At 44.7% G+C, this 27,981-nt stretch overlaps 1 protein-coding gene across 1 annotated transcript; it reads right to left on the bottom strand.

Annotated features, from left to right (window-relative positions):
• Positions 1 to 124: 124 nt before the first annotated feature.
• On the bottom strand, positions 125 to 27,438 carry OLFML1 (olfactomedin like 1). The gene is made up of 3 exons (XM_061202943.1): positions 26,840 to 27,438; positions 24,337 to 24,625; positions 125 to 3,192 (listed from the first exon to the last, which is right to left on the bottom strand). Exons 1-3 carry the CDS (start codon positions 26,963 to 26,965, stop codon positions 2,402 to 2,404), a joined length of 1,206 nt encoding a protein of 401 aa, XP_061058926.1. The 5' UTR covers positions 26,966 to 27,438; the 3' UTR covers positions 125 to 2,401.
• Positions 27,439 to 27,981: the final 543 nt, after the last annotated feature.

Below are 27,981 nucleotides of genomic sequence, written 5' to 3'. Positions count from 1 at the left end.
TATAGCACAGGGAACTATATTCAATACCTTGTAATAACGTATAATTTTAAAAAATCTGAAAAAGAATATATTTACGCATATATAAATGCATTACTTTGCTGTACACCTGAAACTAATACAACATTGTAAATCAACTATACTTCAATTTTTTAAAAATGGTGTAAGTCACTGGCTTTCCAGCTTATTCATACTTCGGAACCACTTTAGGGAAGGGGGCTTGAAAATTATAGTACTGTCTGGTCCCACCTCCAGAGGCTCTGACTGAATGGTCTGGGGGTATGGCCTGGCATCAGGATTTTTAAAAGCTACTCAGGTGATTCTTAGGTGCAGTCAAGTTTAAGAACCACTGGTCTAGGTTTTAGGAACTTCAGTCCTCACTAAAATCCAACAAGAGAGCCAGAGCTGAAAAGTTCATCTGAAAGAAGCCCAAGAAGTATTTGAGGGCCTGCATGTCCAGCCCTGGCTCCCAGGAAACAAAGTGGCCCGTTAACAGGGGCTTCCTGGAGAAAATGTCTTGACCTGAAGAAGTGATTCTAGCTGCAGGAATTTAAGGCACCAGAGTGGGTTGGTTGGTTGTTAGTGGCAGGTGTGCCCTGCAGAACTGTCAAAGCAAAGCATATCACAGATGAAAGGCAGATAGCAAGCACATTACAGGCAGCCTCTGTGTGCCTCCAGAGGAACTGTGTATGCATGACTTACACATAATTCCACTCCAAGATAATTCCCCTGCTACCCTCCCTTGTGAGGCAGCCCGCATTCCTTTTCCCTGTGAAATAGGTAATGTTATTTTACACATGGGGCAACTAATGTCCCCAAACCCATGGAGTTGGTAATATCACCATGTTTAATTATTCATACCTGCCTCATTCCACAACAGATTTGGGCTCTCTGTATCACTCTGTTAGAACTGTGGGTAATTGCACTGTGTCCATGGAGTGAGTAATTCCATTCTGCCAAAGATTTACTCAAATGCTACAGGGGAAAAAAAACAAAAAACCTCTCTTCACTGCCTATGGTCTCAGCCTGGGCTTGGCAGAGGTGGGGAAACAGCTGCAAACACACAGAGCAAACCCTCTCATGTGACCAGCCTGGAAAGATAGAGGCCTCAGCACATGACACAGACTGGCACCGCAGCCTGCACTTGTGACCCAAACCAGGCTGCAGTGGACAAACGCGTGGGAAAGAGCTTGAAGAAGCCCCTCTGGACGGGCACAGCTGCCCTCTGTCCCCTGTGCCACAAGGCACGCCTGCTGTGGCAGGGAGTCCCTTGCCTGCTATCTGGCTTCCATCCAGATTCCAGAATATTTACCGAGGGCCTCAGTGTGTTGGGGATTGTTCACAGTAAACCCAAGCACAGGCAGCACTCCCAGAAACTTTTATGCGGAGGGCATGTAGGCAAATAGAGCCTGATGAGGTTTATTTGCTTAGTGTCAGTTTTATTGTATTTTAAGCAAGATGAGAAAAGCAAGGGAAGGTAAGGCAAGATGAGAACAGAAGTGGGGTCCTCACCCTTAGGCTGGTTTTCTAGAGGAAGTAGCTTTTGAAAGGCCTATAGGAGGGTCTTGTGTGGACATGCAACTAGCTAAAGGGGCAGACCATTATTTTTAGGCTGAGATGATTAACGTATTGCTTAGAGAAGGTTAAGCGAACAAACATATATATTTGATGCTTCCTTGGACAATGGAAAGATTATGGGGTTTGCAGTATTTTCTAGCTCTTTCATTTTGTAGCTTTGGTACTTTGAATGGCTCACCTGAACCCTCCTCATGTATAAAGACTTGTCCTGCCTATCTCATTAGGGTGAGATGACTTGTAACATAGGTGCAGACACTTTGTAACTGGCAACTGGTATTCAAATGGTAATGTTTTCACTTTATTATTACATCCGCCTGGCTTGGTGGAGGGGCAGAACCAGGGGAAACCGAGATTAAACATCAATAAGAAATAGTACTTTATTTGGGCAGTGAATAATGGAAGAATATCAGTAGGCATTTGTGAAATAGGAAAGAGCTTTGAGCAAAGGCCAGAGGGGAGAGAAGCCACGAGTATTAAGGGGTGGCTTACATTTCTAATGGCTCGGAGGGGGGGTGGTGGGGAGAGTTAGAGTAAATGCTAGTAAAAGAAAAGGCTGGAAGTAAGCTGGATCGGAATGTGGAAGGCCTTGAGCTCCAGGAGGTTTGGATGGGTAATGGAAGTTGTTGAAAATTCCTGAATGACAGACTCTCATCTATGCTCTTGGAAGATACTGAAGGCAGTACCATCTGGAAAAGGATGCGTGTGCATTCCCACTTCCAGCCCCATCCCTGTGTGCGATTAGAGGGATACTATATTGCAAAGGGGCTGTGGCTTCCGTCTCCTGGAGAGCAGTATCCCCGGCGCTCTCCCTCGTGGCTGCAATGCATCACTGCAGAGGCTGCTTTCTCTTTGTCTGGAGTTTGTAAATGATCTGGTTTCCATCATTCCAGGCATAGAGCTGCTTATCTCTAGGGTTGTAATGAATCATGGAGTGACTTCTTGACCGCCTGGGGAAGAACACGTTGGGCAGATTCTCCTCAATGACAGTGCCCAGCGGATCATAGACACAAGTGATGCGATGCGGGCCGAGGCCACCAGAACTGTAGACCACGTAGAGGACACCACACAAGAGGAATGAGGCTTCAGCATCCTGACTTCTGCATGGAGTGTCCCATGAGTGTTCCACTCCCAGTGTGTCAGGCTCAATTTTCGTGAGAACCAAATGGCCGTGGATGCTTGGCCCTGAGTGGATGGCCCAGAGCCCGTGCTCATCCACAGCCAGGTCAATGTAAGTCGAGGGGGAGTGTGGGTAGGCCAGGGCTCTGCCTGCCCCTCCCAAGAGCAGCATCCGATCTTCCACGGTCCTCTTCTGCAGGTTATATTTGATGATCTCATTGGGAGTCCCTTGGCTGTGAAAAAATAGGAAACCTTTGTAGATCACTTGGCCTGTCCCCTGCCAGGAATGTGTTAGGATCAGCTTCCGGGGGCCTGGCTTGGTGCTATCTTCCATGAATGCCCGTATGCTGGCAAATTCCCAGACAGTGTTGTTTCTGGATCCAATTAAGAGATAAACTTTTGGAGAGTCTCTGACAGCATCTTTCATCCAAGAGCCATCTGTGTCCATTGTCTTCTTCACTATTTTCAGAGACTTTATGCCCATCAGCATGTTGTCACAGCCTGGCCAAACAGGAGAAAAGGGGAAGGTTACTTTATAAACATGAGATGTCTGCTTTTCTCACAGATTGCTTTTTTTTTTCCTTCAGTGTCTAGAATAAAATTATCACACAGAGATCAATCATAACTGATTGTAGGATTCAATGAATCAAAGACTTTAATGAATAATTGGGTTTCTGTTAAGTGAGTTGCCGTCCAGTTATAAGAGCATTAGTCATGTTAATGAAATCAGGATATAAACAACTATTTGCTGTGTCAGAGGCCCTGTTCACTCTCTAGAGCACTTGAGGTTGACACACTGAGAATGACTAGGGTATGGAACCACCTAATTCCATTCTGTTTGCCAAGATTTTACTGGGTATCTGCCGTATACTTAGCTTACAGTACTCTCCCAGAACAGTGCTAAGTACTAAAGATAAAAATTATAATATCAACCCTACACCTTGAGGAGATGACCTTCTAGTGAAGGATTCTGGTTCTTAACCCTACTAGACCATTATAAGGGTTCTACTCATGCCTTTACTCATTTATTCATGAATGCATGCATGCCTTTAGTCAGCTGACTTTGGATACCTACAAAAAGCAAGATACTGAGCTAGGTGTTATGAGCTGGGGCTACAATGGACTGGGGTGCAATGATAAATTAGGCACGGTTCTGGCTTAATAGGTACATGACTATCTAGAATATAAAGCTTAAAATGAATTTTTTTCAAAAAGGAGGACAAAGAAGAGACATATCGTGTGACACAGGAGAGAATCTGCATTTGAATTAGCCCTTGAAAGACACCTTGAAGGACATTCTGAGATGGGTGGGAAAAACTTTCCCAACAGTTAACAAAACCACATTTGGGAAAGTCCTCCAAGATTAGTGTTAGTAAAGTAGTATAGAGTTTCACCCAATACCAGCCAAATACGTTGTGTATAAAACTAGATGCATAAAACAAAGCAGTGAATTGAAACCAGCTCTGTGCCTGGAACCTTGAGGGTGGAGCTAAGGAATATGAATTTAATTCTGTAGGGAGGTAGGGAGCTACTGAAATTTTTGAGCAAGAGTGAAACATGGTCAAGGTTGTTCTATAAGATTAATTAAGCTGGCAGTCATGTGTACGATGGATACAGGGGGAAGAGACTAAAATCAGGGAAACCAATTCGGAGGGTATTTCTATAATCCAAACAGGATGATAAGGGTCATCCTTATCATGGTGGAAGAAGATGAAGTAAAAAGAAGGGGCCTACATTTTTCTAGCTCCTCACTGCTACTTAGACTATTACTCTCTCACCTTCATGCAAAAACCCTTCCTTGGGACTTCCCTGGTGGTCCAGTGGTTAAGAATCCGCCTTCCAATGCAGGGGATGCAGGGTCGATCCCTAGTCGGGGAACTAAGATCCCACACGACGCGGGGCAACTAAGCCCGTGTGCCACACCCAGAGAGCCCGCGCGCTCTCTGCCACAACTAGAGAGAAGCCGGCGCGCCGCAACAAAGAGCTCTCGTGCCGCAAGCAATGCCACAACAAAGATCCCGCATGCTGCAACTAAGACCCAACACAGCCTAATTAATTAATTAATTAATTTTAAAAACCCTTCCTTCTTTGACCCTGATCCTGGATCAGTTCAAAGTTCTGCCTGCCCTTGAGAGTTGTGTGTTGGTGGAGAAAACCTCACAATGGTGCATATTGGTGTCATTACACCAAGGGATCTCCAACCTCAGCTGAGCCCTAACTACTGTACTACTCTCTGTGCTCAGCCCATCTTCCACACGGCCTCCTGCCTCCTCTTCCCGCCTCCTGCCCCAAAACTAGCCCATCAGTGCCTCATAATAACTCCTTTGCAAAAATAAATACCATTAGATGTGAACTCCCTCCACTTCCTGTTCCTCACTTACAGACTTTTCTTCAACTCCTGCCCTTTCTACCCTCCCATACATCTTTTTTTTTTTTTAATTAATTAATTTATTTTTGGCTGCCTTGGGTCTTTGTTGCTGCGTGCAGGCTTTCTCTAGTTGCGATGAGCGGGGGCTACTCTTTCGTTGTGGTGCGCGGGCTTCTCATTGCGGTGGCTTCTCTTGTTGCGGAGCACGGGCTCTAGGCGCGTGGGCTTCAGTAGTTGTGGCTCGCGGGCTCAGTAGTTGTGGCTCACGGGCTTAGTTGCTCCATGGCATGTGGGATCTTCCCAAACCAGGGCTTGACCCTGTGTCCCCTGCATTGGCAGGCGGATTCTTAACCACTGCACCACCAGGGAAGCCCCCCTCCCACACATCTTAAAAGAAGCCATGTCATTCCTCCTGTGCAAGACTAATACTTTCATCTGCACCCATCTCATCCTTTCCTGGCTTCTTTTAGATTTCCTCCATGAATGATCCCCTTTCTATTATCTCAGATTTCTCCTTCACTACTATTTTATTAGCTTGGAAACATCAATTCTCCCACAGTTAGGCACTCTTTTCTACTTACTTCACTCTTTCTATAATTTTATAGAACTAGAATCTCCTACAGAACAGCTTATACTCTCTGCATCCATTTCTTCACCTCCCATTCTTTCACTTCACAATAACTTCACAGAAACAACCCTTTAAAATGTTACCAGGGACTTCCTAACTGAAAACTCAGAACTTTTATGTCCGTATCTTACCTGACCTTTCTGTAGCATGGCAGTATTGATCAGTAAAGATCAAGGGAGAAAATGTCTTCCCCCTTGATCTTTGTGTCACCACAGAGACAATGTCTGTGTTCATCAAATGCCGTTTCATTTTCCTCTTCCTTAGTCACACGTTCGCAGTCTCCTTTGTATGTAAGCTGCACCCATTGACCTATATCCTGTCTAATGGGATGTAGACAGAAGTGGTATAAGCCATTTCCACATGGCCCTTACATATGCTATCTTCAAGAAGACCTTAGAGTCTTGGAATTGTCATGGTGACCAAGTTAAAGAGGGATGTGGGTCAAGATGAGATGAGAGCTACTCATCATTATAGGAAAAGTGGGTCATCAGTTCTAATTATGAGCTGCTTGTTGGGACTGCCCTGTTAGTCTATCATGAGGTGAGCAGTGTCCCAGAGGCAGGGAGTGGTGGCCTTACTAGAAGCATGAAGAACCTTGTGTTTCTCCCTCAAATCTGGCCGAGGTCTGTATCGCAGGTAGGAGAGCAGAGTCTTAATAAAAACATGGGAACTCTCTGGGCCTCCCTCACTGACTGCTGTAGGGTAAGGTGGTGGAGTGATAGTCGGGTGTATAACAGTCTCTCAAGGAGAACTGAGCACGCTGAAAGTCTCCCTCAAATCCTTCTAAAAGCTTTGATATGAGAAGCTAGAAGGGCCAGTGGGTTGTCATTTTGTTCTTAACAAATGCGTGGGTTCTCCAGGCCAACTGGAGGCCAACTAGAGTCAGAGGACAAGAAGCAGGGTGATGGGAGAGAAAGCGGACACAAGGAAGAAGGACGCACAGCCATAGCACAGGGAACTATATCCAATCTCCTGGGATAAACCATAATGGAAAAGAATATTAAATCAAGAATGTATATATGTGTAAAACTGAGTCACTTTGCTGTACAGCAGAGACTGGCACAACATTGTAAATCAATTATACTTCGATTAAAACAAACAAACAAACAAAACATGCACAGCCAGAGAAGTCCCAGAGGTTGAGGTCAGTAAGCATTTGGCAAACTGCTTGTGACTGCCAGCTGTTTGGGTAGCAATCCTACCACAGTTCCTTAATCAATTCACCACCCACAATGATCACAGCTTCTCTTCTCTCCTCAAGGGTCTATCATACCCTCCTCACTCGCCTAGGGAGATCTTGCCTCTGATTTCACTGAGAAAACAGAAGCAATCAGAGAACAACATCATCTCTGGTGTGGATTACTGCAATAGACTTCTACGTGGTGGCCACACTTCTATCCTTGACCCCAGAGGCCATTCCCCACAGCAGCCGAAGCACCTTTGAAAAATTAAGTCAGATCATGTTACATGTCTGCTCAAAACTCACCAGTGACTTCCCATCTGACTCAGAGTAAAGCTCACATCTCTACCTTCCAGGCCATCTGGGACTGTCTGCCCACTGCTCCCCTGCCTTGTCTCCTGCAACTCCCCTACTTTGATCATTTTGTTCAGCTACACCGGCCTCCCTGCGGTTCCTCAAATTATGCCAAGCACACTGCTGCCTCAGGAATTTGGCACATTTTGTTCCCTTTGCTTGGAACCATCTTCCTGAAGATATCTACATGACTTCCTCCCTCGCTCCCTTTAGGTCTGCTCTCAAATGTTCCCTGATCATTAAGGTCTTCTCTGACCACCCTATTAAAAATGGTGGTCCCCTCCTCCAGCTCTCCATATCCCCCTTACCCTAGCTCACTGTTCTCCATAGTGCTTACCTTCTATCTGACATATTATAAATTCATCTGTTAACATATTTATTGCTCAACTCCTCTCAATAGAGTATAAACTCCACGAGGGCATGAGCTTTGTCTTATCTGTTTCATTCACTGCTGTATGTCTTGCCCCTAAGATAGCATCTGGCACACAGCAGGCCAGTGTTTGCTGAATGAATGAGTTTTCCAACCACCCAATCTATTAACCAATTGCACCTGATCCCATATTCTCTGCGTCCCTCCTGCTCTCTTTACTTTTGCAGTGGATCTCATCCCTCTCACCGACTCAAGGACTTAGCACCTGAAATTATCTCCCCTCTCCTGCTCAATAGTCTCTTCCTCCCAGCTGGGTTGTTCCCCTCTGTAAACAAGCAGGCTGTAAGATCATGCTAGAATCCAGTGTGGCCCCATTTTTCTATTCCACTTTATAATAAAACTCCTTGAGAGAGGAGGTTTCTCACCTCCAATTATCCCTTAAGCCACTCTAATCAGCTCCAGTTCTCCACAAGTCTAAGTTCCCCTGCCCCACTCCACTGGATCAGTTTTTGTCCAGGTCACCAACAACCTCCATGTTGTAAAATCTAAGGGTCAATTCTCAGTCTTCATCCTAATCAACTTCTGAGCAAGCTTTGATTACTTGATTGCTACCTCTCCCTGAAACTCTTTCTCCTTGTGATTCTGGAACACCCCCGCTTTTGTTTGTCCTCCTATTGTTCTGGATTTTTTTTTCTTGAAATTCATGGCTGGTTCCTTATCACCATCCATCTTTAAGTGTTCTATCCTCAGACCTTTTCATTTCTCTATCTATGATCACTTTCCAACTCACTTCATTCTTTTCCATGGCTCTGAATAGCATGTAAGTTCTGAATAATGATGAAATCCAAACTTGTACCTGGAATGACATCCTATCTGGATGTCTACTTAGCCCCAAACTCATTCATCTAGTCAGCGTTCCTCATTGGCTATCTTCAAACTTCACCTGTCCAAAGCAGAACTCTTGCTTTTATCCCCCAAACTTCCTCCCTCTTCTTCCCATTTCAAGCAAGAACCATCAATCAAATTTCTTCTCTAGAAGTCATTCTTGATTCATTTCCTTCCATCTCCCCACACTAGCAAGTTCTGGTAGTAAACTTACCTTTAACTTATGATGTTATACTTAAATTAGAATGCTTAGTACATTTATATATCCTCCTCTTCCCACTCCCTCCTCCTCCTCTTCCCCTGCATGCCGTGAATCCTCACCTTTTGCCTGGACTACTTACTACAATAGTCCCTAATTTGTCTCTCTGATTTTACTCTTGCTTAGCTATAGAATGTTCTCCACAAAGCAGTAGGAGTGATCTGTTTAAAAACATGAATAATGTGACTGACCTGCTAACCCTTTTTTCCCACCACTCTTGGAATAAAATCCTCATTTGGCTTAAAGCACCTACCTCGTTTGGCCCCTCCCTGTCTCTGGGACTTGGTCCTCCAGTTTTTCCCCAACCCTCCCCCACAATCTTGCCTCACTGTGTACTGATTACATTGGCTTTCTTGCTGTTCTGGGAGCTGTCAAGTTTGCTTCTGCCTCAGGACTCTTGCACTTGCAATTCTTTCTGCCTGGCGTGTTCTTTTCCTTGATCCTCCCATGGTCTGCTCCTACTCATCCTTCAAAGCTCAGTTTCAATCTTATCTCCTTAAGAGACTACCTGCGACCACTGTATCTAAATTTAAAATGATCTACTGCAGCATCTCTCTTATTTTCTTTATATCACTTACCATGTTCTGTAATTATGTTATCTGTTTTACTTACTAGTGTAGTGTCTTTCTCCCCCATTAGACTATAAGCTCCACAAAAGCAGGGCCTTTGTTTTCATGTTTACTGTTGTACTCTACTGCCTTACTGAGAGCCCTGTGGTTCAATAAATATCTATTGAATTAATAAGGAAAATAGGTTCATTCAAGCATTTGTTTTTCTAGGGTTTAAATAGTGCTGCACATCCAGAATTCTGATCACAGGTCTGTCTTAAGTAATAATAATTTGTAAAGTATCTTAAAGCTTTTATGATACTTTCAAATGCATTATTTCATTTAAAGATGTGACACAACATTGTTACCAAGGAAACATAGGGCAGGAGTGGGGTTGGGGAGAGCCAAGTCCCAGGAAATCAGTCCTTTCAGCAGTCATGTCATCAGTGGCTGCTCCCAGAGGCCTTGCCTGGCCCACACCATGGCCAGGGCCAGACTCTGGGGCAAGCTATTGAAATGAGCAGGACCCTGTGGGGCTCCTGGGCACGGAAGTCTTTCTGTGTCCCTCGTTTCTTGTTTGTAGGGAATAGACTCCCTGACCTTCCCTGACCTTCCCTGAGTTCCAAAGGGCAGATTCAAACAGTTGCTAATCAGGGAAGGGAGGGGACTCAGAGACAAGGGAGGAGCAGTCAAGGAACAATAGTGCAGCCTTGGGGCAGGGTTCTGGTTCCACCTCAAGGGATACACATAACAGTATCTTTGAGCTCTTCTGCAGAACTAAAACCTCCAACAAATGGAAGATGTTACATTCTTCATTCAAGAGAAGGTCACAGTTTGATAACCTTGAGAAGCTCATCAGGAGACCACCTGAGGCCAGATTAAAGGAGTGCAGGCCCTGCACACACCCTGATCCTTATCAGCAACCCCACCCTTGAACCACTGCTATAAAACTCCTCACGTTAAGACACACAGTTTTTCAGGGCATGAGTCCACCATGTCCCCTTTGCCTGGCAAAGCAATAAACCTATTCTTTTCTACTTCACCCAGAACTCTGTCCCCAAGATTTGATTCGGCACCGGTGTACAGTGGCCGAGTTTTTGGCATCATTATGGAAATCTCTCGGCCATCATTTGCCACCATGTTCCCCTACTGACCTGCTTTGCCAGACTGGGGGATTGCTTCCCTGTGGCCTCTTGGTCAACTTCATTCTGGTTGGCCTGGGTTATAGAAGCCAAACCCCTAGGAAAGGCAGAGAAGCCTGGGCCAGCTGGGAACCTTAGAATAAATTTCAAATATCTCGGCATGGCACTCAAGGTCCTTCATCTGCATTTCAGGAGCAGCTAACAGAAGGATCCCCCTCCACACTGATCTTTGGGGGCTATGGGCTGTGGTGCAGAAAAGAGAAGAGTGGACTGCCCTGCTTACCAAGATCCATCTCTGCTAGGGCTAGGTATGCCTTTTCTCAGTCTCACCAGCCGAATCTGTCTCATGTGAATGCTCTGCTCTTCCCACATACTCTGGTGATCACAGAGGATGAATGAACAAGGATTTAAGCTTGTACGTGATCACAGATACATTTAATAGGAAAGAGTGGGGGTCCCATGGGCCACGAGAGAAGCTCAGAAGCTGTTCCCTATTGAGGAACAAGCCCAAAATCTCAAGTAATGAATAAATATCTACAAATACATATAATATGCTTGGTACTGTGATAGGTACTTATTTGCATTAATTTATCTACGTCTTATAATAAGCCTAAGTGGTAGATATTTTAATCTCCATTTTCCAAGTTAAAAAAAAAAAAAAAGTTTGGATAAGTTACCTGGATAGATCATCCAGCTAAGGGGGCCTCTGAGCTCATCTGAGCTGGAAGGCAGGGCCAGCCAGGACCAGGAACATGGTGGATGGGTGTGTGCACATGGTGGGAAAGGGTGAGCCTGGGTGTGCCTAGAGAGGGAGAGATGAGGATAATGGACTCCCTGGGGCCTGTTCACAGGGTGCTAAGATATCTGTCCTGACTGGGAAGCTCTCAGGCTGCCCATCCCCCTGGGAGGAAAGTCAGCAGGCTTGCAGCCCAGCTACAAGAAAATATGGCTAAGAACAAGGCATTCAATGTCTCATCAGTGAGAAAATGTTCATTTAAAATACAGGAGAAATTAATAACATTCTTCTTTCTCCTTCTACTCCTCTTTTCTAATGCAGAATCCTTGAAGAAATAGCAAAACAAGAGTGTTAGATGGTTTTGATCAGGGAACCACAGTCCGGGGGGGAACACAGAATTTCCACCCCCATGTGCTCCTTTTGGCTTCTCCTATCCCTTTGTAGCCGGAACCTGGGACTGGGAGTCAGAGACCTGAGCGGTCTGAGCTCCATCTCCGCTTCCCTCTGTGACTCCCTAAAAGTTCCTTGTCAATCGAGCCTTAGCTTTTCCAGCTGTAGAACGAGGGGTTTAGCCTGGATGTTGTATAGTTTATTCAGGTGGATATTCTGTAATTTTTATAAATTCCTCCTCTTTTGGAATTTGGGGAGAATATACTTACAGTGTCTGAGTAAAAGGGTAAGTTAAAACTCCCTGCTGTGCTTCTCTTGAGAAGAGATAATTAGCAGTAGTAAAAGGTTGAGGAAGGATAGGAAACAAATTAAAAACTTTTGAGTCCAGCCAAGATGCAAATTATTCAACAGAGACACTGACATTGTGCAAACCAGAGAATGAAAATCTGTGGTTTAGCCCTTAGGCAGACTTGCAGACAAGCAATTAGGATAGAATTTGGCCCAAGGCCTCAGAGTGAATTCATATATAAATATCACTTATTTGAATCTTTTTAATATTTTTCCCCTTATTTAATAGGAATACTCTCCAGACTTGGTGAGACTTGTCCCTCCATAGGGGAGTGACTCAATCAGAGTTATGTTTTAAAAACAGTGGACTGAATATTAGTAGAGAATGAACTGGGGGGTAGAGGTGGGGGAGAGGGGATGCAGGGAGACAGGTGGAGAGTCTGTAAGTACAATCCAGATGAGAAAAACCTAAATAGTGATGGGAATGAAAAAATGGGCATAGACTCAAGAAATAGAAAAAGAGAGGCCAGGTAACTGATTCGGTTGTGGGAGTGGAGTGATAAACCAGACTCAAGGCTGTGAGACAGAAGGGAAGGGGGGAGGGCACAACCTTTAAAAGAATGACATTGAGGATACAACAAAAACTGGTTAGACCCAACTAGGCCCAAGATGGCAGAAGATTCAACGTCCAGTAAGCCTTGAGCCCCATTATACGCTCATTGTACTACATTAGCATATGTTAAATGACAGGCACCACAGGCACCGTGACAGTTCTGAGGCCAACCATAAAAGACCAAAAAGTGGGTGATGGCCCAATTCCTGGAAATCTCCATCCATTCCCCAAAATAATTAGAAAAATCCTCCCATTCATTAGCCTATGAAATTACTCAGCCTATAAAAACTAACTACCCCATATTTCTGGGCTGCACTCACCTTCTGAGACAGACCACATTCTATCTATGGAATGTGTATCTCTCAATAAACCTGCTTTCACTTTACTATGGCTCTCTCTTGAATTCTTCCCTGTGTGAAGCCAAGGAACCTCACTTGGTGGCCTATCTCATGGACTTGCCCAAGACCTCGGACGTGACCATCATCTCACGCCCCATTTTCCTACAACAGTTGGGGGTGATAGAATGCATGAGACAGCAACAGGGAAGGAAGGTCAGATTTAACTGGGAAGAAAAGTGATGAATTCATTGAAAAGAAGAGAATTTCTGTAAAGCCATGCATATTTTGACTGCTTCTTGAAATTCTCTGTTATAAATCTTGATTTCTTCAACCACCTGAATTGTATTCATGTTAATAAACATTTGTCAATACCTCTGAAGTGACAGGTACATGGGGATGTCAAAGATGACAGCTCTCAGACGAGTAGCCAGTTATGAAGCTTCAAGCTATTACAATAAAATTGTCAATGTGGACTTAAGTGTTCTGGAAACTAGGGGCATTTATGCTTTTTGCCCACAGGATATATTTCTTTTTTTTTTATTTAATAAATTTATTTATTTTATTTATTTATTTTTGGCTGTGTTGGGTCTTCGTTGCTGCGCGCGGGCTTTCTCTAGTTGCGGTGAGCGGGGGCTACTTTTCGTTGCAGTGCACAGGCTTCTCATTGCGGTGGCTTCTCTCGTTGTGGAGCATGCGCTCTAGGCGCGCGGGCTTCAGTAGTTGCGGCATGCGGGCTCAGTAGTTGTGGTTCACGGGCTCTAGAGCACAGGCTCAGTAGTTGTGGCGCACGGGCTTAGTTGCTCCGCGGCATGTGGGATCTTCCCGGACCAGGGATCGAACCCGTGCTCCCTGCATTGGCAGGTGGATTCTCAACCACTGCGCCACCAGGGAAGCCCCTCACAGAATATATTTCTGATATGTCAGCATGGTACCCAAGGTCCTTCATCTGACCTCTTTTGTCATTTCCCCACCACACTGGACTAGTTACTAGTCACTGAACTTGCCATGGCCTCTCACAAGTTTTAAACTTTGCCCCTACTTTTCCTTAGCTCATCTTCACTAACTTAGGATACATCTTCTTGTCCTTCAAAACAAAAGTCTCTGACTCTTGCATGGCACCTAGTTGCTCCTACCCGTGTACCTAAAGCATTCTGTGCAGCCCTCTTCTGTGGCAGTTTTTGGGCTGAATTGCAATCGCCTATTCACTTGGCTTCCTTGCAAGCATTTTAGACAGAAGCTGTGCCTTATTTGTCTTTTTATCCACAGTGCCTGAGACACAGTACACATCTCCCTCACTATTCAAACTCTTACTGCTTACTGTTCAAACTCAGGAATCAATTAGATTCAGATAATGCAGTATTAGTCAGTTGCTACCCCAACTCACGCTAGGCCAACTTAGAAATCAAATAGATTCAAATAACAAGAAGTATGTGTGGACATTAGCAGGTGCCATTTCACTGTCTGAATGCCGGGTGGTTGGATAGCAGGAAGACAGGAAGACCAGCTTATATGAAATGGTACTCAGTGAGCCATGGGAGGATTTGGCTTTGCAGACGGGCTGAGAATCCAGGGTGAGTGCTTAAACAGGGCCTGGCATACAATACGTGCTCTACATGTTTTGGTGAGTTGCACAGAACTCTTTAGTAAATCCACCTCAAAGGTTTTTCTAGGTTCCCAACACTACAAGTATTTCATGGCACCCAGTACAGAGCCCTGCCAGCTTCCCTTTATTGGTGATTAGCAATAGAGTGTGAGAAAGAAAACATGGCTGTTGACTTGCGTGGCTGGGTGCTGCTCAACAGCCTGGAGCGCGTGGAAGCTGGGAAGACCTGTGAGTAGGAGCGAGTCCACTGCTTCCACTGGAATTACCTATAGTTGGAGTTCATGGCCAGGATGTGTCCTTTCAGAAGAGGACAGCTTTCCATAACCTCATCTTACTTGTTTTTCTTCCACAGTATTTATCTTCTTTCTGACATATTATAAACTTCCTTGCTAACATATTTATTGTTTGACTCCCCTCAATAGAATGTAAGCCCTATGATGGCAGGGCTTTGTCCAATGTGTTATATTCACGGCTGGACATCCTGTGCTAGAATAGCCTCTGGCACATATTACTATTTATCTATTTTAATTATGAATATGCTAAGAGATATACATCAACAAAAACTCTTTGGGGTCCTGAATAATTTTTTAAAAGTAAAGGGTTCCTGAGATAAAAGTTTGAGAGCTGTGGTCCTAGAGGATCCGGGCTGGTACTCATGTAAAGCGAAGTAGGGAACTGGGCAGTCCTCCAGGGAACTTCTGATCAAACAGCCTCTGTTTTGCATTAGTTATCTAACTGTTGCAACATCTTAAGCATTCCAAGTTTATAATTATGAACTTCTTGCTTTTATTTAACTTTTATTTAAAGACTAAGCTGGGTTTTGTTTTTTGCATATTGGGTTAATTTTTTCCTGTCATGTTCTTACCCAAACTAAAAAGGATGGAAATGTTCTCAATGTCTAGGTGTGGTACTACCATTCTCCCATGTGCCTGGTTAGAAAACAGAATCATTTTGCATGTTGCCATGGATTCTTCCTGTGCAATCAATCCCGCTGTTCTCTTTATCCTTTCTCAAAGTGTGTGGGTATAGCAGCTGCTCACCTCATCCTGAACTTTGCAGCAGCCCTCTCACTGGTTCTTCGGTCTCCCCTCAAAACCATCAATCACACTAATGCCCCATCCACTGCTTTCCTATAGAGACTAGCATATTTAAAAACCCATCTTTTTTTTTTTTTTTTTCTTTGCCACACCACACGGCATGTGGGATCTTAGTTCCCTGAACAGGGATCAAGCCCGCGCCCCCTGCATTGGAAGGCAGAGTCTTAACCCCTGGACCGCCAGGGAAGTCCCTAAAAACCCATCTTGATTGCTGCCTCTTTCCAGGAGTGGCAAGACCAAAAGCCTCATATGGATGCTATTAGAGGTTCTATGGAAGGATGAGCTCCAGACCCAGACTTGAACTTGCTTTGGCCAAAAGAACGTGGTGAAAGTGACCAGACCTTGGTGCGCTTGTGCCCTCTCCCTCAGACATCTGCCTCCACCACAAGAACAAGCCCAGGTTTGCCTCCTGCAAGATCAGATGCCATGTGGAGAAGAACCAAGCCACTGCAGCTGAGGCCATCCTCAACCAGCCATCCCCTGGGCAACGTGTCACTAATTGTAGATGCACTAGGGAGCCCTGTCGAGAATAGCTAAGCCTGGCCCAGGCCAACAGAACTGCCCAGCTGCCCTGTGGACTCCTGAGAAATAGTCAATGATTGTTTTAACCCACTAACTTTCAAAGTGGCTTGTCATGCAGCATTATTGTGGCAGATACCTGGTGTGGGGTCGTGGTAAGGGAACTATGGGCAGATAGGGAGACTGAGATGAATCCAGTGTGTCTAGGGGGTGGTGCTTACTCTTCAACGTAGCAGGAAAGTGGGAGGAAGATCGGGTTACATGAAGCTTTGAGACACAGTTTCATCATCTGAAAAGAAGTCATAATACTATCTACCTAGCAGGGTTGTCATGGGCATTGGATAACATACCAGATACAAGAGGCTTAATGGAATTCCTGGCAAACAGTTGCTTCCACTTTCCACTAAACTACTCCCGAAGGTCAGAAAATACTGACCCCTACTCTGTTCCAGGCACTGTGTTAGACTTGGGGAACACAGCATGAATAGTGCAGAGATGCATGGAGTATATTTTATGTTTTCAGAATAGCAGATTCAACACAGCATAGAGCATTAGGTGAATGGGAACTGGCAATAGTGGCACAAGATGAAGCTGAGAAATGTTAAAAGTTGCTGTGTTCAAAACTTATGGTTACCAAAGGGGAAAGAGGGGAGGAATAAATTAGGAATTTGGGATTAACAGATACACACCACTATATATAAAACAGATAAACAACAAGGACCTACTGTATAGCACAGGGAACTATATTCAATATCTCATAATAACCTATAATGGAAAAGAATCTGAAAAAGAATATATATATATATATTTTCAGATATATATCTGAATCACTTTGCTGTACACCTGAAACACTGTAAATCAACTATACTTCAATAAAAAAATAAAGAACTTAAAGAAAACTTTAAAAAAAGTTGTTCAATTGGCTTGTTATCTACTTTTACAATAAGAGTAAATACAATAGATATAGTATGTGCAGTATTCATGGTTTTTATTTAATCAGCAGGTATTACTTTCAGAGAGAAAAACAAAACAAATTACTTGAAGAAAGCTAGGTTGGGGTCAGTTGTAAAGGGCTTTCTTTATGTTATTTTATGGGGTTTGCTTTACCCTGTAGGTTGTGGCTGCCATCAAAGATGATAAGCACTGATGCAGTAATTTTATCAAGATAACCCTGGTGGCAACACAGGATGAAACCCTGGAAAAGGAAGATCAGTTAGGAGTCTTCTGCAGTAATCGAGACTGGAGATGATGAGAGAGCAGTGTAGATGGAAAGAATAAACTTGAGAGATATTCAGAAGGAAGAATCTATTGAGCGACTCATCAGATGAGGGCCAAAGGGATGCTCCTGAGATTTCTAGCACAGGGGAGTGTGTGTGGGACTCTTCTGTTAACTGAGAGAATAGTGGGGGAAAGCAGAGGAATTTCATTATTTAAAAATAAATGAAGAAAAGGCAGGGAATTAAAAACCAAGGGTTGGAGAGAGGGGGAAACTGACACTTCTTGGACAGGATTTGAAAGAATGATTTAAAGCAATCTGTTTGTGAGTAGGAATCATCATCAAATAACAACTAAGAGGGCCTGACATGGTCTTCATGCATGTCCCACAATAATAATGCCTCTGGGCGCAGGTATTTAGTCTCAGAGCCGAGGGCTGCTACCTGAGGGCCTCTGTGACAGCCCTGCAGATGGCCGGCCTGGCTCCAGGCTCTCCCTGCTATGAGCACTCTAACTCCCCCACTGCCGGTCCATTCTGAACACTGGAGCCAGAATGATCTTCCTCAAAACCTCCATCTGAGCCCGGACACTCCCCTGCTTACCACTATTAGGCAAAACAGCATGATGGGAAAGGTTAGTATATGTAGGAGTCAGCTTGCCTTGGTTTGAATCCTCCTCTGGCGTCAGTTAGCTGTGAGACCTTGGACAAATGACTTATTCACTCAGTGCCCTGATTTCCACATCTATAAAATGGGGGTTAATTATAATACCTGTCACATAGGTTTGTTGTGAGAATTAGCTGATATAATCCAACAAGACACAGAAAATACTTAAAGATTACCTGGTACATAATAAGCGCTCAATAACTATTAGCTACTGTTATTCATATTACTTTCATTCCCCACAGCTAGAAAGTCAAGAGGCTCAGCACAAAGGAGCTTAGGTCTTGTCTGGTTCTTTCATCTCCTCTCCACTTCTCCCTACACCTGAGGTCTACTGAACCCTAAGCCCGATTAGGCCTTTGTACATCCACATGCTGGTCATTTGCTTGAAGTGCCCTTTACTCTGTTCTCCATGTAATTAAACATTAAAACTTTTCCAACATTAAAACTTGGCTTGAGGGTCACATTCCAGATTCCATGGTCTCCCCCATCCCCATCTCCATGGCAACCTTGACCTTACTTAATTACTGAATGCCTGCCCCTGTGCTTCTGTGACACCCTCCATCAGAACAGGCATCACCCCACCTGTTATTCTGTGTTTGTTTGGATGGTTTCCCCACTTGGCTGTAAGCTTTTTGAGGACAAGAATGTTACCCTATTCAATGTCCCGTCTCTAATGTCTGGCACAATGCCAATGTATATATGGAATTCAGTTAGACATTTGTTGAATGAATGAACAAATGAATAGGTCAGAGAGAGAATGAATGGGGAGGTTCACTACACCTGGAGCCAAAAGCCATCAGCTAAAACAACTTTGGGATCTTCTATTAATACCTGTAGTGATGGTCCTGGAGGTATCCTTATAGACCACGGGCCTTCTGGCCGGATACACAGAAGAGTACTATGTCCGTTGGCCTTTCTGAACCCAGCACAGTGCCCTATGGGACTGTCCCGGAGGCAGCATAGGATAAGCTGTACATACACCTTTGGCATTGCTGCTCCGCGAATGCAGTAACTTCTGTGTGTGTGTGTGTGTGTGCGCACACAAGTACTCTCATACTCTCCTGCGCTTACACCTGTGTGTACCCTCAATGCCCTCCTTTGTGGCAGATACCTCTGTTGCAATTTAGAGTTATACATCTCTTAATGTTTTGTTCCACTCATCGCAAACTAATGGACCTTGGGAGTTGGCTCATAAATATGTTTTATTTGGCTTCTAGTGGGTTTTATGCTCGTTTGTTTTTATTTTTTATTTTGTTTGCTTTTTAATGGCTTTCAGTATGAGGCACACATATTTATACCTGAATGGACCCCAGAGGCATTTGAATTTGCAGCAATAGACTTTCTCCTCTAAAACATGATCTAACAAAAGATATGAGTTATTTACTTCAGCAGGGAGAGGGTTACTGGAGGTAATTTGCATGCACCCTTGCAAATAAAGGAGCAGGACTAAAACAGGAAGTAAAATAATGCTATCACGGCTTATTCTGACTGCCTTGAGAATTTTTCTTTACAAGCTATTTACAAGTTAAGAAGAGGTTAATACTCTTCTGATCCACCCACGAATACAGCCTGTGGAATCTGCCAAAGACTGTTAGTTGGATAAATTCTCAATCTGGGTATCTGAGCCAGTGGTGCTTTGCCATAAGTTGCCAAGTGCAATGCAAAATTTCTTTTTGCTTATAACAGTTATAGTACCAAAAACTTGGAATGAGTTTAAAATATAAGTTAGATTGTATTCAAATATCTTTCAGTCACTGCATTCTAAATTGTGTGTGTGAGAGACAGAGAAAGAGAGAGAGAGAGAGAGAGAGAGAGAGAGAGAAAGGAGGAGAGAGAGTCTGTATGTGTTAGAGTTAAGATTCTAAGAATTTTACCTTAGCCCCAACATCCCTGGCATTGTGGTCCTCACGTGAACATCATTTGTGGATCATCTCTCAATAAAGGCTGAAGACTTGAGAACAGCTCTATAGGAAATGGCTTAATTACAGAGCAACTCTACCTTATTTATTATCCCCAGTATCTGGCCCTTTGTAGTTGCCCAATAAATATTCCTAGAATAAACTAGAACCATTTAGACTGATGTTAGAATTTTCTGGAAATCCCCTAAGACACAATGTTGAATTTTCCAAGGAAGTTATGTTATCTTCTCTCTCTAGGTTTTCTGAAAACACTTTCTAAGCTGGCATGTATGTATGAATGAAACTCTTGATGTGACCTCTGGTGACCCTCCCTAGCCCATAATCCCATATTTGCCCACACAAAGATGCTGACTTGAGTCCTAAGGATTCTAGTGAAAGTTTCACAGCCGGCACAGTCCCAGCGGCCAAGGTTAGAAGATAGGAAGATGGGAGCCTTGTGGGAAGAAGGTGGGTACAGGTAACAGCACCAGCTGCGATGGGCAGAATTCTAAGGTTCCCACCCCCATGGTCATGCCCTACATACTCCCCTCCCCTTGAGTGAGGGCTGCACCTGTGAATATGATTGTCCTCCTTGACTAGGTTACATTATGAGACAACGCTAAAGAGATTTTGTAGATATAATTAAGGTCCAAAATCAGTTGATTTTGAGTTAATCAAAAGGAAGATGATTATGGGTGGGCTTGACCTAAATCAGATAAAAACTCTTAAAAGAGAGACTGAGCACTTCCCAAAGAGAGGCGCTCTCCTCCTGGCCCTGAGGGAGCAATAGCCACATTGTGAGTTGCCTGTGAAGAGGGGCGGCTTCTCGAAGCTGAGGCCTCCGCCCTACAACCACAGGAGGGTGAATTCTACCAACGTCAATGAACTTGGAAGAGGACCCTGAGCTCCAGGTGAGAATGGAGCCCAGCCCACACCTTGATTGTACCCTCGTGAGAATGTTGAACGAAGCATCCAGCTAAGCTGTGCCTGGATGCCTGAACCCAAAGAAACTCTAAGATAATACATGTATATTATTTTAAACTGCTAGAGCTGCGGTGATTTGTTACACGGCATTAGAATAACTAATACAGGCATAGTTACTAAGATACATGGCCGAAACCATGGGGGAGGGGCACAGTATGTAAAATACAAAACAGTGTATGGAAGGGGGATACGCTGGCATTCCAAAGTCCATCCTTGGGCACAGAACTTCTGGAAATAATAGGTCAGAGAGCACTAATCACGCGGTTGTGATTGTTTACAGGTCTGTCTTTCCCTAACCAAGTTCTGAGGGGTCTCTGCCATCAGTGTCTCTCCTATAGATGATTTTGCCCTGACCCCGGCTCTCTGAGTACAGGAATGAAGACGTCAGTATATTCATGGTCTGGCTGAGGAGTCAAACACACACAGATATGCGTGGTTGGGAGTTAGTGCTGCCTTGGAAGATTGAATGAGGTGCTCCAGGAGCACTAGGGGCCAATCTGTCTGGTGGGGCGGGGAGGGGGAGCTGGGGAGGTGGGCAGAAGTGTTTACAGAGAATCCACAGAATTTTTGAGACATAAAAGATGGGTAGAAAAATATATATGCATATATATATTTGTTTGTTTGTTTTAATTGCTACTGCATGTGGGTAAATTATGGGAGAAGAAGATGGAGATCAGCTCAGGCCACTTCCTGAAGGGTCTTCCTCATATAAAAGGCTGAGATTTGAAGGGGTTTTTTGTGGCTGTTGATAATTGATGGCAAACAGCAAAAACATTCTACATCCCTGTGTGTTGTGGGAAGGTCTATGAGACAGCAGACAGCAGTAGGAGGCAAAACCAGAGGCAAGAGAAGCTGTAAGAAAGCCAGTGCAGGATGCAGACATGTTCCACTCCTTCCTCTGTCCCTGCCGTGAGCACAGAGCCCATCCAAGAGTCGGAGGCAAAAAGTGCTTGTTGAATCATAAACTGACAAATCATCAAAAGAGGGCTCCCGAGGCAACAGGCATGGAAGCAGCCATCACTGAAAAGTCGAAAGACTTTTCACTCACCACGGAGCTGGGAGAGGGAATATTTTAGGCCTCCAGGGTCTGAGGGACGAGGCAGAGGACAAGGGTTGAAAAAGCTGAAAGTCCAGACTCAGGACCTCTGCTGAGCTCTAGCTGGAGTGGAAAGGGGCAACCTCAAGGCCTGAGGGGCTTAGAGTGTCTCAGAGATCCAATCCAGCACCATCGTTCAGGCTTGGGGTCCTCCCTCACCCATGGGGAGAGCACATTCTAGCTCAGGCTACATTTAATATCCAATCCTCCCCAGCAGCTTTTTAGGGAGCTGTTCCTCTTCCACTGGCTCATCCTTGCCCTTTCCCCCAGTCCCTTGTCTCATGCTTACCCCCAGCTGCTCCCTCTCAGAAGGAAGTTCATCTCAAGACAGGGTCAGAAAGGACCACTCACTTGACCGACTTGACCAAGTGCTTCATAATATAGATAAGGGACCCTCTTCTCTGTCTTCTGACTCAGAGATAAGACTTTCTCTTTTCTACCAAAACCTAATAACCCCTCTGTCTGTGCTAACAATCCCTCTGTCCATTCATTCATTCGTCCCCTTAGTTATTCACCAACAAGTATTTATTGAACATAAACACTATTCTAGGCACTTGGACGCAGCATCGAACATGAAAGGCAGGATCCAGGCTCTCATAGAGCTGACATTCGAGATGGGGAGGCAGAAAATGAGCATCGAGCAAATACATGAACTAGAAGATCTCATAGTAATAAGTGCTCTGAAAAAAAAACAAAAACAAAAAAACAGTAAAGTAGTAAGTGCTCCACAACGCCTCTTGGGTTACCTTTCTCAGCGTACTTCAGACCAACCACCCAATGGCCGAGGCCAAAAACCCAGGAAGCATCCTGGACTCATCCCTCTCACTCATTTTTCACATTCAATTACCTGTCACAAAGTCACGTGTATTCCAATTCTCAGTGACTCTGAAATCCATCTGTCCTTCTCCATCTCCCTGACACTTCATGCAGACACCATCACTTATCGCCCAATTTATTGCAGTATTTCCCTGATTAGTGTTCTCTCTCTAGTCTTGCCCTCTTCCTGCATGTCATGCCCCTGCTTAAAATTGTTCAATGGTTCTCAACAGTTTCTTCAGTCAAGTTCAACCCCCTTAGCTTAGCATGCAAGGTCTTTCATTATCTGGGTGCTACTGAACCCTTCAGCCTTGCTTCCCTGCACTCACTTGCCCCACACAGCTTCCACTCAGCCATCACTGCAGATCTACGTGTGGAAGTGTTACTTGCCTTTGATCTGCTGCACCCTCACTTAACGCGCCCTCTGCTCATCCTTCTCTAACTTCTTTGTTCAAAAGTCAGATCAAATGTCACCTCATTTTGGAAGACCCATGGAGTTTTTACAAGGATTACATTGAAAAGATACATGAGGGGCCTCCCTGGTGGCACAGTTGTTGGGAATCCACCTGCCAATGCAGGGGACACAGGTTCGATCCCTGGTCCGGGAAGGTCCCACATGTCGTGGAGCAACTGGGCCTGTGCGCCACAACTACTGAGCCTGCGCTCTGGAGCCCGCGAGCCACGACTACTGGGGCCCACACGCCTAGAGCCCGTGCTCCGCAACGGGAGAGGCCACTACAATGAGAAGCCCGTGCACCACAACGAGGGGTGCCCCCCACCCGCTTGCTGCAATTAGAGAAAGCCTGCGCAGCAACGAGGACCCAATGAAGCCAAAGAGAAATAAATTTAAAAAAAAAAAAAAAAGAAAGAAAAAAGAAAAGATACGTGAAACCCTTAGCCCAATACGGCATTCAGCTTATGTCTTATTTACCTGATGAAATTTCTTACATTTGGGGCAGGTATAATTAGCATATAAAGTTTTCCTATTTGCAATGAAACCATCTCAGAATACAGCCTCTGAGGTGGGGGACTTGTCTCCTTCATTGTTTCAATGAAATGGAAATTTTCCTTCTCATTTATGTTGTTGTTGCTTGATACTTGCTATTATCATTTGAGCTCCTAACCATTACTCTTAATGGCCTGGAAGTGATTCTGATGGATCCCAAGATTGGAGACAAATACCTTGAATATATCATCATCCCAACAGAATACACAATAATAATTCACTGTAGTTCCTGGCCCTGAGGGTTGGCTGTTGCCATGTCCAATTTCACAATGTTTCTGGGCACATTTGAAGCCTCTCCCTACTCCCAGGGCACTGGGAGAATCCACCAACCTGCCACTCTTCGTGGCAGAGGACCACACACCTCTACCAACCCAAGGTCTATCTCGAGATGCCCTTCTTGGGCTGACTTCTAACACCGTAGCCCTGATCTTCTACGGGGGCTTTAGGAACTCTCTGGGAAAGGGAAAGCGGCTTTCGGAGAATGGATTTTCCTTTGGACACCTGTGCCCCGATAAAGTTTCTCTCCCAGCACATGCCCACAAGAGCACATATCCAGTTCTTACTGGGTCAGACCCCCTACCTGTGTGGGAGCTGTCTCCGAGGGTGAAAGTCCCCAGAAGGGGTAATAAAAGACGCAGTTCTCTTACTTGCATTCAGCAGTGTCCGGATCCTTTTCTGCTCCTCAGCTTCTTGGACTTGCTTTTCTGCCAGCATCTCGTCCTCTGACTCTGTGCACACCTCAGCCTCCCGCAGGTACTCCAGGTAGTCGATCTCCCGCTGGGCACGTTCGACTCTCAGTGCCAGGTTACGGACCGCACTCTTGTACTCACTTGTGTACGTCTGACATCGTCCCAGCATAACGGATATGTTTTTCGAGAACTCTCGGAAATCTTCAATGTATTCTCTTGCTGCTTGGGTACATTTCTGCAGTCCTTGCTTCAGTCAGAAAATAAATTCCCAAATTATTGCCAGTTATTTAACTTGCCCAAGTAATATCAACAGCTCTCGTTCACAGAAAAAGACTTTTAAAATACAAATAGTCAAAAGGGGGGGGGGAAATAAAAATCACCCACAGTTCCTTAATTCAAAGGACTATTGACACTTTAGTGTACAAATCTTTAAAAGTTTTCCCATGCATGTAGTCATACATATATAAACATTTTTAATGTGATTTCGCTACATGTATGTTTTATAACATTTTTAGCTTGCTGATATATTGTGAACATATTTCAATACCAATTAATATATATCTATACCATAACTTTAATGACACAATTCCATTGAATTGACATCCCATTATTTATTCCATTAGACTCTTTTTAATGGACATTTATGTAGTTTTCAATGTTCTGCCATTCAAACAATGCTGAAGAAAATCTTTGTCTTTACATATTTGTGTATTTCTCTGGTTATTTTCTGAGGATACATTTCCAGATGTGAGCTCCATCCCCAGCACCTGCACAGGGCCTGGCACACAGTCGTACTCAATAAATACTTGCTGAATGAAAGATAAGTAAATGAAGGATGGAAATGGGAGGGGTTGCTGGGTCAAACAGCATGTATACTTAAAAGACCATTTGGCGGTTTACCAAAATGCTCTCCACAAAAGTCGTAAAAATATTAAGATATACTCCAAACAGCAGGATATAAGACTGTTCATTGATGAATGAAAGAGAGAGAGAAAGGTGGGGGGAGAGAGAGTGTGTGAGAGGAAGGGAGGGAAGGAAGGAGGGAGAGAGAGACAGAAATAGGGAGAGAGAAACAGAAAGGATGAGAGGGAAAGGGAGGGAGGAGAGAGAAATTGTCTAAATCTATCCTCTTTTTCCTTACCCCTCTGACACAAATCTCTCAGTGTGCAGATGGCATCACTTGGTTGCTACGTGTCTGCCTTGGCCTGGTGGAGCACCTGGGGACTCAACTTCGCGCCCAGGTTACCACGATCGGGGTGGGAAGACCTATATAAATCATAGCCCTATCTTTTTAAATCCACATTCATAGCTATGAAAGTATCAGTCTATACTCGATACCCTTGTCTGCAGACAGATTCGAGTATTGGGGAAAGCTTGCAGGGATGTGACTGGCGCTGACCCCCAAGGCAGGTCGGTGGTAAATGAAGAGGGACCACGGTTGAGAGTAATTCTGGCACATTTAAGGAAGTGAGACTGGGCAGGAGGTGTCTGAGGAGAGAGCAAATGAGGCAGCAGCAAGAGGCCACTGGCCTGGGAACATTTCATCCATGGCTTCCTGGCCTCAGTCCGCCGGACATTAGGAAACGTGTGCAGCCTGCTCTGAGGAACTGTTTTACCCTGACTGTAACCAAATAGTTTGGACTTGAAGAGTTTTCAGGAAAATACGGAAAATTGGAGATAAGCATGTCTTTGAGAGAAGATAAATAATTTATCAAAATTTAACTTGTACAAAAGCAAGGCATGAAGTATGAGACAGCCAATGTCATCGCCAGGGTGTGTCAGAGGTTACGGTGGAGGGTTACATTTGGCCCTGGGAGTCTGTCCCTGCTGCAAAAATGTTGGGTTTTGCAAATTTTAATGAAGTGGCAGCTGCAACACTTGGAGAAAAAGGCCCAACACTTTCTCTCTGTTTAACATTGCTGAAATCTGCTCATTTCTAAAGCCAAGTCCAGTTCAGCAAAAGAAGCTAAGAGCTTCTCAGGACACCAATATCATGACTTTTTGCAGTGACCTAATGGCTCATCATAAAAAGACATAAAGAAAACTAAAATCTGCTATCATCCTGATATAGTAAAACATGAAGAAAACGTGACCAAATGTTTAATTTTCCTATTTTAAAAATTGAGCAACTGAATAATATTTTAGACATTTACCACCATGCCAGGCAATGTTCTAAGTAGGAATTAATTTATTAAATCTTCAGAATAGCCGTAAGAGGTAAATTCTATTATCGTCCCCATTTTACAGATGAGAAAAACTGCCAGATCAGAGGACAGAGGAAAGCCCTGCTCAAGGTCTGGGAGAAACCACTAGACTATGAAAAATATTAAGTGTACCTTTAGCAATCTATTTATCATTCACTATCTGGAAAAATGCATCCCAGTAGGTAGGGAAGCGTGGGTAAGATAAAGTGACTTCCGGGAGGCAGGTTCCCCAGATCAGGGGCACAGATGCCACCTACCTCCAAGACTTGAAAGCGCTGATAGATGTAGTGCACCATGGCCGGGTCCTGGGCGAACTGCGGCAGGGGCAGAAAGGCCGTGAGGATCAGAACGCTGAAAGCAGAAGCTCGCCTAAGAGCCAGCATGGTCCTGCAAACCACCCAGGGTGGGAATCTCTTCTGCTGTTGCTTCTCGAAGAAGGCTCAAGGGTCCAGGTGGTGGTCTCCTGCTTTCTAGCCGCTGCTGAGAAAAATTTTCCAAAAACAGCCGGACAGCAAAGTCTGCTAGTTACTCCCTCAGATGCATGATCTCACTTAGCAAGCCGGTGATCAAGTCCAGCTGTTGGCAAGTCAGTCGCCGGAGGCCCTGCAGGCCGACTTGGGGTGGAGGTCTCCCTGGGTCCAGCATCTGTCGCTATCACCTTTGACACACACGGACCCTCTGCAGGCTAGTGGCTGTCCCCTCTTCCAGGCCTGGGTGAGTGTGCATAGGGGTGGGATGGGGGGCGGGGTGGGCCTCTCCCCTCTCCCCAGCTCTTTCCTTTTTACTTTTGTTTTCCTCCTCCCTAGAGGAGTCTGCAGTCCAATCACAGGCCTGACTCCACACACACCACCCCCAGCTTCTCAGAGTTGGACTCTCAGTTTAGTTTCTGGCCCAAATTCCCGGATCCTTTTCCCCAGAAATCCCTTTGGGAGACCCCACCCCTCCTCCAGACTCTTTGCATTCCTGCAGCTCTTAAAGGCACAGCAAGGAAAAAATGAAAGCTCTGGTATACCCGGTCTCTGAGCAGCCTGGGCACTGGGCCCATTGCCTCTTGGGGAGAGAGGTCCAATGGGCCACAGGCCTAGCCACCCAGGGAGATAGCTGAAAAATCTGAGATTCACGCTCAGAAGAGTTTCATTAAGAGGAAAACAATTACCGATACAGGGACATTTCCAGAGCCAAACCATCAGAAAATGGAACTCCTTAGTGGGGAGGTCCTTGAGTTTTCTCAGTCTCCAGTAGCAGAATTCCCTTCACTTGCAGCTGTAGGCCAGCAACACATAGGACTCAACTCCTGCAGGCCCCAGTCCAGCTGAAGATAAATCACATCCTTAGGACACAATAGTAAAATCTTCCAGTTTTTTGCCTTTGCTGTCCAGGTCTACTTATCTCAACCTCT

This window comes from Eubalaena glacialis, chromosome 10, assembly GCF_028564815.1.
Source record: "Eubalaena glacialis isolate mEubGla1 chromosome 10, mEubGla1.1.hap2.+ XY, whole genome shotgun sequence".
In the NCBI taxonomy this organism is placed as follows: domain Eukaryota; kingdom Metazoa; phylum Chordata; class Mammalia; order Artiodactyla; family Balaenidae; genus Eubalaena; species Eubalaena glacialis.
Note: the sequence above shows the minus strand (reverse complement) of the source record. Positions and strands in the feature narration are given on the sequence as shown.